Raw genomic sequence first — 12,047 nt, 5'->3', positions numbered from 1 at the left:
TTTGATACTTTCTAATCTGGGTTGAATTGTGTCTTCCCAAAAAGATATGTTGAAATCCTAATCACAGCCCCTTAGAAAGTGACCTTATTTGGAAATAGGGCCTTTATAGAGGGAATCAATTTAAAATAAGGACATCAGGGTAAACCTGAATCCAGTATGACTGGTATCTTTATAAAAAGGGGGAATTTGGACACAGAGACAGACATACACAGAGGGAAAACAACATAAAGACATAGGGAAAATGCCATGTAAAAAATGAAGGCAGAGATTGAAGTGATGCAACTGCAAGCCAAGAAAAGCCAAGAATTTCTGGCCAGAAGCTGGCAAGAGGCAAGGAAGGATTCTACCAAGAATGTCAGGCAGAGCATGGTCCTATACTGACACCTTGATTTCAGATTTCTAACTTCCAGAACTATGAGACAATAAATTTCTGTTGTTTTAAGTTATCCAGTTTGTGATACTTTGTTACAATAGCCCTTGGAAATGACTACATCTTCCTTGCTATTTATACAAAAAGATATTCTAGACTCATTCTGTATTTGGTTGGGCAACGACTGGCAATTTCATTTGATTTAAACTAATATTGTTCTTGCCCCAGTCCTGGAGTCAGCAATATGTCCAAAGAACCCAGATTCCTTTTAGTGGAAAATATTTTTCAAGATCATAACCTGGGAGCTAGAGGTGCTCATGGATACTGCGGCTTCACTGTGTTTAGGTTTTTTCAGAGCTATGTATGTTTTACAAGCTAAAACATATTGAGTTTGGGTTTTTGTTGTTTTAAAAAAAAAAAGACATTTCCTGTTCTTGACCTAGAATCAGAGTAAGACATGTCTCCAAGGAGCACTGGTTTTGAAGTACCATAATCTAGGTATTAGGTATACTCATTGCTACTGGGTTGGTTGTTGTTTCTAGGCCTTTTCAGAGCCAGGGGGGAAATTTTCAAGACAAAATGCATCATGATGCTTCTAATTTAAATTCAGGACTACAAAATCTTTACTTATCCTCTTCTATCTTACCTTTCTTTCCTTTCTACTATGTTGGGAATCCCACTTATCAAGAACAATTGGGATCATAAAATTACTCATTATCTTCATCCCACATTTCACATTAAAAAAAACAGAGTGCATATACAAACATTAACAGCACCAATACAAATACTGAGAACAGTGAAAAATTTTTTTGATTCTTTTTGTCCTTAGAGAATATCCCACTACAGATATATAGTCAAATTACTGTTTTAAGTCACTTAAAAAAGTTCTTCTCTGTGGATATTATGGAATATACTGTTTGGTTGATTTCCTTCATTTTTTATTCAGTTTTGGGATTTCTTTTCAAAATATAATTTTTTATAATTAAGTGAAATGTTTGTTTCCAAAGTCAAATCTATAAAACAAAGTATGATTTAAATAAGTCTATCTTCTATTCCTGTCCTCTCGCACTATTTCCTACTTATCCGTATAGGTAACTCTTTTTCTTTTCTTTTTTTTTTTTTAATTATGGTTTATCTTTCCTTTTTTTTTTTCAAATGTAAGCAAGGGTACATGTACCTATTTTTTAGTTCCCCTTTTATTAAATGGTAGAATACAATAACATTTTTTTCTGTTTTTACTTCACACTATATCCTGAAGCTCAATTGCCTAGTGGTATATAGAGATATTCCTCATTCCTTGTTACAGCTACACAGTACTCCATTGTTTGCAAGAACCATAGTTTGTTTATTCAACCAATCTTCTTACATGCACGTGTGTGGGGGTATTTCTATTATTTTAGTGTTACAATTAGTCCCACAATGCATAGTCCTGGGCATAGATCTTTTCAAATTTTTGCCACTGTATCAGTGGGACAGAGTGCTAGAACTGGTATTGCTGGGTCAATGGCCAAATTCATAGGTGAGTTTTCTAAATATAATTGGGCACGTGTAATTTAAGCAAATCAATAAATGGCTGAATTCCAACTGATAAATCAGCATTCAGCTGAAGAAGTCTTATCTCATGACAGCATATAATTATTATATTTACATACAAAAGTGATGTACTCAGCCCTAGAGGTATCCAATCTTGTGGATAATCACAGATCATTGGCCTCATTATTAAAACCTAATGGTATTGTTTTACAAAGTGAGTTTAAAAGAGCTTTCCCGTTTTGATGTTGTTGATATAGCTATTATACGTTTACCATAAATAATAAAAACATCCACCAAATACTTATTAAAGCACTTTTTATCTACTTATCAAAGTACCTTTGATCTTCCCAACAATCATATGTGGTTTTTATTTCATCTTACTAACAGAGAGGTTTAGTTATCGCAGAAGGTCACAAAGTAAAGTAATGGCAGAGTCAAGCCTCATTCCACTGAGACTGCACTCTATATACGAGTATACTAACTTATTTTTTGTAAGCCACCAGAAACTGGTTTACATTTTGGTATACAGAAAATAACTGCAACTTAGCTGATGTTTTAAGACATGTAGTAACAATTTCAAACTGTAAGTTAGAAGGGAGAAAGAGAACATTAAAAAAGGATTTTAAAAACTCTCATGCATAGAAGTAATTTCTGTGGCCAGCAATTTCTTCTTATACACTGCATCAAAACTTACTGTATGTGGAAATCAAGTTTTTCTTTTTTTGGTAAAGACCCAAAATTAAGTGAAATGTGAATATAGTACATTTTTTTGTAGAATTAAAGTACATCAGTGCTTTTTATATCTTGAATGAATGCTGTAAGTATGCACTACACTTTACAAGGGACTTTCATTAGGATTAGTAAGTTTAATATATAAGATCTTTCCTCTTTACTTTTGTATCTTCCAAAAGTGCCCAATATTTCTCAGCATATAAAGGCTGCATGATGCCTAAATATGCTAATTAGCTTTGTTCATTCATTCATTCATTCATTTATTAAGAATATGGAGGCTAAAGGGAAGTCATATAATGAGATTTTAGTTTAAGTCTCTTTCCTGGAGCAGTCAAGGAAAAGAGGACTTTTTCTTCTTTCTTAGCATTGTTGCTTAAATAGTCACTTGGACAGTAAAATATTTAAATGTTTGGACATATAAGGTTTGATGTTTATTTTGTTTATGGTATATTAAAATTTATGCATTGACTTTTTCCCTCCCTTTTCTTCTGTTGTTTGGCAGTTCAGTGTTTAGGTGGAATATTAATATTAAAAGAAGTAACTTTTTAATCCTCCAATATAAAACATTTTGAAGTAAAAAAATTCATCACAGAGAGCTCTATTATGTATCTATCTCTCTAAGTAAATGGTTGTCACAAAATATGAGTTCACAAATTGAAAACCTAGTATAAATATTTCACGTAGTACAAAGAATTGCTAAAATTAGAAGTTATTCAAGCTTCAGGGCAGAAAGAAGAAAAAGCTCAGATAAAAACAATTTAAGTGTAATGCTAAATCCAGTCTTACATGGGAGGAGTTTTCTCACAATTCTTAGTTTTGTGAATTAAAGAGCTGTCGCCTCCAAATTATTCAGACCCACTATTTTGGTGCAAAATCAGAAAATTTCTAATTTTGAAACGAAACTGGCTGGCACATATGTATTATGATTGAAGGCGTATTATAGCTAAATGATGATTGGAAAACAATAAATTGGAATGGAATCCACGATAGTTACTTAGATGCCAGGCACACAAAGGGGAGAAGGGAAGAGATCTAGGTAAAAATATTAATCAAGTGCTTAAGCAATGTTGCAATTTAGAGTGTGTAAAGAGAAAGGCGGACCCAGAGCCTCCAGAGAGTCGGAAGGTCTTCAGACCAGGATTGGGTTTTCTGCTTTTTAAATCTCTTAATTATATTCCATTATTTCTGAGGTCAGACCCAATCGGGGCATACCTGTCATCAATCCCTTTATGAATAATTTGGCGGAGAGTAAATCTCATAGATTCTTCCCATGTCCTGTCTACAGTGGTCTTAACCTTAACTGATGGCAAAACACTAGGTAATTTCGCTAAGAGTACCACGTGGTAGGGGAGAAAACGAGGAGGAAGGTGAAGAATTCCATGTGCAAACAGTTGGTAGTCCGTATAACAGGAGGTAACACGAAATCCTCTTAAAATAATGCAGTGAAATTTACCAGAAAAGGTATTGTTTAGTGTAACTTTCCAGGCTGATGGTCACCTGGATATTAAATGAATTGCAAACGTTGACAGAATCATTTTCTGTACCAAGAACACTCTGATATACCGAGCATTCTTTAAAAGTGCCCCCAAACAGCCAGCTGTGCAGGGAACAGAGACAACTGAGGCTAAGAGTTGAATGGGGATCAGATGGAGGGAAACGAAATCTCAAGGTTAATACATATTCTCTACACCTATTCACAAACCATCCACAACTTCTCATTTTCTGAGCATCGACGGCCTGTTTTCTCTCATCTCATTCTTCCCATCCTGGCAGGTTGCCTCTGTTCCACTCTCTAGGAGGCTTGTCCGGTATTCTTCAAATCTGGTTTCAGCGGCAGAGAACTTTCGGCACTTTTGTTTTGCTTCCTCTTTGGAGGATACACTCCCTCCTTCGTTCAGACTACAGTCCGTATCTCGAAATTCCTAGGGACCAGAAAATTAGGTGCCGTGAGTTCTGCCTTCGAAACAGAGCCTCTCTGTTCTGCGTGAAGTGTTGGCGAAAGGCGGGATTTGCCTGGGCAAAGCAGGTCAAACCCACTCCGACGCGTGGCTGTTCACTGCCAGCGCTGGCCGCGCGAGCCCAGCGGGGTGGGTCGGTCAAGAGCAAGGATTTCAGACGTTAGTCACAACACGTTGGCCACGTGGAGCCACAGAACGCTGGCAATATTGGAAGAAAACCGAAAACCAGGGAAAGTGACCCTGCTGTCCCAATCCGGTGTTTTGGTTTGTTTTCTTGGCATTCCCACCACCGCGGGAAGTCACTTACTTACAAGGAGGGGGTCGGACCTTTGAGGAATTTAAACCCAGACACGTTTAAGGGACAAAACAACTCAGCGGATTTCAGGGGTTATTAGTTCTGGAATGTTAACAGTGGGCCCAAATCGGCTTTCGTCCCTGGTAGGAACATTACAATTTAGCGAGTGAAAGGCCCACCCTGGGCGATAGCCGCAGACGCCTGGAAGCGCTAACCCCCGAACAAACTCGAACCCCTGGGCGATGACTCCGCATTGAAAACTCTGCCCTCAGTCCGCGCGCGCCCGGGGCCGGAAGTGGGCCACGTGACCGGTCATCCTCCGCGGCCGCGCTTAACGAGGCAGCCGTCGCCGCCCCTTCCACATTTCCTAGCTCTTCCAGCGGGACGGAACAGAAACGCCTGACGGGAGGCGGTCCCAGCCGGCATTGGACTCGAGTATCACCAGAATTCACGCCTCTTCCAGCGATTTGCAGGCTCTGCATTGCAAAGGCGCCGCGGGAGACTTCCGCCTGGGCACCCACCACGTGATCACGCGAGATTGGGGGAGGCTGCGCTCTGACTTCACTACTCCAGTCCCGGGACTCCGCCCGCCTACCTCCGGAGCGCGCGACGACGCGGCTCTCGCGGTGTCTCGCGCTCAGCCCCGCCCACCTCTGCCCCCGCCCTTTCCGTCCCTCCCTCCCCCTCCGCCCTGTCTCTCGGCGGCGGCGGCGGTGGTGGCGGCTCGCGCAGCTCGTTGGCTCGCTATATAAAGGGGAGAAGCGGGCGGACCGGACGGCTGGAGCTGCAGCCGGTGGCGGCAGCGGCGGCGCGGGGAGCGGAGACGTGGTGGTTTCCCTGCTTGGCACGGGGTGGGGAGCGGGCAACGCCCCCCGGGCCCCCTAAGGGTCGTGGCTTTTTTTTTTTTTTTTTTTTTAAGGGCGATTCTCGAGGTTTTTTAGCTCCGGGAGGACTGCCCCCCTCCTCCTCTCACCGCTCCCCTCTACTTCAGGATCCGATTTTGTTTCAAAAATCTTCCCCCCATCTTGCGGTGGCTTGGGTCACCCTCCGGTGTGTTTTTTTTTTTTTTCCTGTTTTTTTTTTTTTGTTTTTCGCTTTTTGGTTTCGATTTCATCTTGTTTTCTTGGGGTTGCCCCCCTCTTATTTGTGTTGTGTGTGGAAATGGCGAACTCGGCAAATTCAAACACCGTGGTAAGGACGTGGTTCGGTGGCCGGCGGGGGCTTCGTGCAGGCGGCAGCAACGGCCGGACCGGGCGGGGGCGGGGACGGCGGCGACTCCCGGCCTCGACTCTTCTCAGCCGCCCGCGCGGCCGCCGCCGCCGCTTCCCGCCTCGGGCGGAGCGGGCCGGGGCGCCGGGCGCGGGGGGGCGGGCAGCGAGGGCCCCAGGCGGCGGGAGGGCGGGGGCGCCGCGGGGCGGTCGGGGCCGCGGAGGCCGTTGGGCCGTGGCGAGCGCGCGGCCCCGCTCCCGGAGCCCGGCCGCGGGACGGAGGGAGGGCAGCGGCCGCTGGCTCCGCGGTGGGTCCGGCCGCGCTGGCTGGAGCGCCCCCCGAGCAGCCTCGCTGCAGAGCCCGCCCGGGGGTCCGCTTGGCGCGGTGGAAGGCTCGCGGCGACGTGGGGGTTACTTGGGGTGTTTCTGGCGATTGCGGTGAGGGAGCCTTCCCTGGGGCCATTTTATGTTTACAAAAAGAGGACGAAGGTTGAAAAGCACTGATCTCGGTTCCTTCCGAATTGGTATAAAATGGCGAAGGGGAAGCAAAACCCCCGTCGTATCTTCAACTAGCAAAAGCACCAAAGCAAACAAAAAAAGAAAAAGCCTGCAGTGGCCGAAGTGCCGCCGCTTTGCCTTGAAATTTGCCTCCTCCTTCCCGTTTCTCCCTGTTTGGTTACTTGCGATCACGTAGGTTTGCAAAAAGCAGTCACATAAATAACCTTTTCAGTCACCAACGCAGTGTGATCACTAGTCCACCCCACTCTTATTTTTATTGTGACAAAAAAAAAAACACGTTTTTGCCCGGTCCCCAATGCCGCAGACAAGCCCGCGGCCGCCCGACTCCGTACCGTTGGCGACTCGGGTCGATCCATCATGGCTGCGGCCGCTTACCCTGCTTTTCAGTCCCTGAGCCTTGTGGTCCTCCTCCCTTTGGCTGCCCTGTTTATATAGAGCCATTGCCGCTCTCTAATATAGACTCTGCCAGGATGGGAAGGTGCTTTTCAGGCCTACGTCACCGCCTCTCCATTTAAACACCAGATCCGGCTTTAAATAGTGAGAGCGGCTGAGAGCGGGGCTGGGAGGTGCGTGCTCCCTGGGCGAGAGGCGGGCGCGTGCAGCGCTCCGTTTATTTCCACATCTTCTGCTGTAACTCCGCATCCAACCGAGGCTGCTTTCGGAGCCCCAGGGTTTTGTTTGGGTGCAGTGTTTGCGTTTTGCCGTCCTTGCTAGGGGGGGAATAGAATTGCTGTCCCTTTTTAAAAATATTTTATATTTATGTTTGTTTTTAAAGAGAATTTTAGTTCAAATGTCTGTTCTTGTATTAGGAAATGTGTGCATTATTGTCGGGAATTTAAAAAAAAAATGCCTTCTATATTAACTGTTAGTCGCAGAGGACTTTTGATAGCATTTGTTCAAGTATTTTGGAAATGTTAGAAATACAGCTCCTAGTGTTTCATGATGCTTTCCTATAATAAATATCAATGACACGAAGCTTTTCAAAGAAATTAATGCCTAGGTTTCAAGGTACGACGTTACGTCCACTGTACACTTATGTATAGAAGAATGGTGAGGAATGAGAGGGCTTAGTGGATTTAAACAAAAATTAAAATTCTAAGTAGTGTTTTTATTGCATTGGCTATTAATATATGCAATATAGAAATTCAACTCTCAAATATTGCACCAATATAACATTTTTGAAAGGAATCTTCTAATTAAACATTAGATAATGCCACCGTGGTCCTTTAATTTACCAGTTTTAAAGTTTGGAAATACCTGTTTTTTGAAAACCAGGGCAAACTTCCTGGTTTGTATTTCATAAAAGGCAAAAACTTCAGCTCAAATAAAGTTTAGCATTTTGAATAATAATTTGGAAATTGCTTATTTCAAAAAGTGTCTGTGTACCCACATACTTTTAAAAACATCAGTATTTTGAGGGCTTTTCAACTTAATTCCGCTAAATTATTCTTTAGGCGTATCGTTTACGAAGAATACACATTTTCCTTCAATTATGGTGCTTATGAATTCATTAAGTGGTCAAGTTGTGGATTAATTAAGGCACACAAGCAAGATCTTAAAGCAAAGTTGATTCATCAAATTGGGAGTGTCAAAAGAAAGTCACATTTGTACCTATAAATGTCTGCATCTCCAAGCAGGAGATTATTAGGAGTGACTGACTTCAGAAACATCAAAACATTTAGCTAGATGGAAAAGTAATCTATATGATCAATTTAAGACTGATACTACCATTTTAAAATTATGCTGACTCTTTATAATGCCATTTATAAATATGTTTTTGTAATTCAGTAGTTAAATCACTATGGATAAGATAATACCCATAGATACAGTTTCCTTATATGTGGTAGTAGAATCAGAATGTGAAAATAAGGAGGCACTAAAAAAATAAATAAAAATTAGGAGCACTGTAGAGATGCACATTTTATACATGAAGTTCGCAGAGGCAGATGCAGCAATATAAAAAAGCAAGTTAATGGAGCAGCAAAGGGAGAACCCAGATGTGTGAATTGTTTTTCTGGTTATAATGAAAAGGAACAAGTAGTTATTAATGGCTGAGGTAAATTGTACAAAGGAACTCATTTGTATTTTTGGCTAGGCAGGGACACATTTTCTTAGAGAGTTCCCTGTGATAGCAGTGTTGCTGATAGTGATGCTAATGAAACATTTGCTTCTATTTTGGATTTGCTTATGAGAGCAAACCCTTGATTTTATTGGGTAACCAGCAACTTGAACCTTAAGCAAGAACACAAATAATGACAAAGCCTTAAAAAAAGATGTGACGTTAACTCTATGATACTGGATAGGATTTATAATGAGGCAGCTCTAGTTTTATCACTCTGACATGCAAACTTCTTTTTGTCTAACAGGTTAAAAATAGGATGTGGGTTGGGCAAATTGTTTTCCAACTTTAGGTTTTTGAAAAATGCAGTAGTCCCCCCTCCCCAGTTTGTGGTTTCAGTTACCCATAGTCAGCCGAGGTCTGAAAATAGTCCATGGAAAATTCTAGAAATAAACAATTCATAAATTTGAAATCTCCTGTTTCTGCACTGCGGAGACGTGAATCATTCCTTTGTCCAGTATCCATGCTGTATATGCTTCCCTCTTATTACGGATCGTGGCAGTATTGCAGTGCTTGTGTTCAAGAAGCACTCATTTTACTTACTTAATAATGGTCCCAAAGTGAAACAGTGCTATTGGCAATTGGATATGCCCAAAGAGAAGCTATAAGGTACTTCCATTAAGTGAAAATATGAGGGTTTGACTTAATAAGGAACGAAAAAATGTTTTTTTTTAAATCAAATGCTGAGGTTGCTAAGATCTGTGGTAAGAACAAATCTATCCCGGAAATTGTCGAGAAGGGCAAAGAAATGTGTGCTAGTTTTGCTCTCAGACTTCAAACTGCAAAAGTTATGGCCACAGTGCATGAAAATTCTTAGTGAAGATGGAAAAGGTATTAAATTTGTCAGAAGTTTTTTGGAAATTTTTCAAAATTTTTTGAGAGAAACCACATTCACTTATTACAGTATATTGTAGTTGTATTCTGTTGTTCATTATTAACCTCTGACTATGCCTAATTTATAAATTAAACTTTATCATGGGTATGTATGTATAGAAGAAAAACTAGTATATATAATGTTCAGTGCAATCCAGTTTTAGGCATCCACTGGGGGTCTTGGAACATATCCCCCGCGGATAAGGGGGGACTCCTGTACATTATACTTTTCAAAGTGTTTTCACATCTATTCTCATTTTATCCTTCTGGCAACCCCCAAGAAGCCAGTCTCCCCCTCCACCTCCAAGTAATACCAATTATAATAATAATAGTAATGTTGAGGTTGTTCATAATTCTGTTCCATTGCATCATCTGAGTGGTAGTAGTAGGAGAGAAATCCTGGGAAAGATCAGTGCCTTGTTCCTCTGGGATTCTGAGTCCTGTTGTTGTGGGTATATGAACAGTTTAATGGGATAACTTAAAGGTATGGACTGGGTAACAAAAACAGTAATTAGGCGACTTTTAAAATTTGAATAGTTACTGGGTTCAGATTATATCCAGGCAAATAACAGTAGTACACAAAGTTCTCTAAAATCTAAGACTTAGTGACAAGGTGATGAGATATAATAGGGGTCAAACCAAATAAGGAATAATGGGAACCAAACATAGCAACCAAGAAAGCTATTATTGGATCACATTAGGTGTTTTGACTACAACAACACAGGAAATTATAACTGGCAATTGTGTGAACTTTGTATGCACAAGGATCTTGTGTATATAAACTGCGTGAGATAGTGTTTAAACTTCTATTAAAATATGCAGTCATCAGGTAATTCACTCTAAAACTAAGGCAAATGATGTTTACTAGGATAGCCATATCTTTAAAATGATATCTTCTGAAATAAGTTTTAGATAGTTGGAAAAATTACTATTGTATAACATTGAATTTGTGAAAATGTGTTACACATTTAATATGTTAAAAATGATATTTTTCAACAGTTTTATTTTTCATTTAAAGCCTAAATTGTATCGATCTGTGATTGAAGATGTTATCAATGATGTGAGAGACATCTTTCTGGATGATGGAGTCGATGAACAAGTTCTGATGGAACTGAAAACTGTGAGTTTGTGCCCCTCCCCCCTTTAACATTCTCTTCAGCCAGAGACTAATCCACAATTTTTCCGTAGGATGAACATTGGACTTGATTTCAGGAGGCGGTATAGTTAAGTGATGGGTGCTCGCATTAAATCCCAACTCTCATCCACTCTTCCTCTAACCTTAGGCAAACTACTTATGTTTCAGTTTCCTTATATGAGATGGGAATTAGGAGTACTTATGTTACAGGTTTGTTTTGAGGATTGAATGTAATAACCATATAAAGTGCTTAGCACGGTGCCTAGCAATAGCATTAGCTCTTATAACGGACAGGTTAACATTCTACTTTTATGGGCTTAATGACTTGACATACCTATAAGGTGTTTTTTGTTTGTTTTTGTTTCTTTACTTTCTTATAGTCTTCATGTATCTGTATTCTGACGTGTTTATGTTGTGGAGATTGAGTAAGTGCTTGATGAAAGAAGTTCATGTTCTTGACTCTGATACTTTAAATGGGCCAAATGTGGGGCTTATCATGTACTTTACTTTGGGGACTGGCTTTTTGTCTCTTTGATTTAAGCAGAAATATTTAGATAGTTTTATATAACATTTGTGTTTTCCTGAAGTTTATGGTGACTCAGGAAATTGTGGAATATTTTTGCCTTATTGTTCAGGACAGTGTTTCTTAAAGTATGGTCCGTGGACACCTTGGGTTTCCCCACAGGCTCTTTCAGGGGGTCCATGAAGTTGACCACATGCCCAAGTCTGAATAATCATAGTTTGTCACATTTCTAGTAAAAGTTGTGTTCGTGAAAAAAAGTGATTCAGTTGTCACCTCAAATGCACAAGTGCTTTTCCTTGAGATAATTATTCCATATGCAGCAAAATTCTTTGCATTTTGATGCACTGTTTATTAGAAAGATGTTTACTTAAGGGTCAAGGTAAGATCAGTGGTGATATTAAGAAATGCAATTGTTTGATATTCTATGAAAAAATGTGTTAACATTTGGAATAACTGCATTATGCACTGAACTCACATTTTCAAAGTGACTAATGCATGATGTTGCAGAAGCCCTTCAAAGTGAAAGATAAATTAATGGATTTTAATCTAAGAGTATCTCAAGTTCATCGGTGTATGGTTTCAGATTCTGCATTTCAGCTGACTTTTAAGAAACCATCACTTAAAATGCTTTGTCCTTTTCTAACTACTTAGCTGTGGGAAGGCAGATTTTCTTCGTATACTTCGACCAAAATGACAAAGTGAGCACAGAAGCAGATATGAGACATCAGCTCTTTTCCTTTAAGCCACTTTTTCACTAAATTTTATTAGGCACGTATGGTTAT

At 40.6% G+C, this 12,047-nt stretch overlaps 1 protein-coding gene across 4 annotated transcripts in view; it reads left to right on the top strand.

The window, feature by feature from the left end:
• Window positions 1-5,581: 5,581 nt before the first annotated feature.
• GTF2A1 (general transcription factor IIA subunit 1) overlaps window positions 5,582-12,047 on the top strand; it is a 42,608-nt gene continuing 36,142 nt past the window's right edge. Inside the window, exons 1-2 of one of the 4 annotated variants that reach the window (XM_081048260.1) lie at window positions 5,582-6,079; window positions 10,626-10,727. In XM_081048260.1, the coding sequence (XP_080904386.1) occupies window positions 6,050-6,079; window positions 10,626-10,727 (132 nt within the window). In that variant the 5' untranslated portion in view covers window positions 5,582-6,049. Of the gene's footprint in view, window positions 6,080-7,380; window positions 10,728-12,047 lie in introns of those variants that run through there. The other 3 variants (XM_081048261.1, XM_081048262.1, XM_081048259.1) reach the window with 3 other exon arrangements.

This window comes from Rhinolophus hipposideros (genome assembly GCF_964194185.1).
Source record: "Rhinolophus hipposideros genome assembly, chromosome: 5".
NCBI classification, from domain to species: Eukaryota; Metazoa; Chordata; class Mammalia; order Chiroptera; family Rhinolophidae; genus Rhinolophus; species Rhinolophus hipposideros.
Note: the sequence above shows the minus strand (reverse complement) of the source record. Positions and strands in the feature narration are given on the sequence as shown.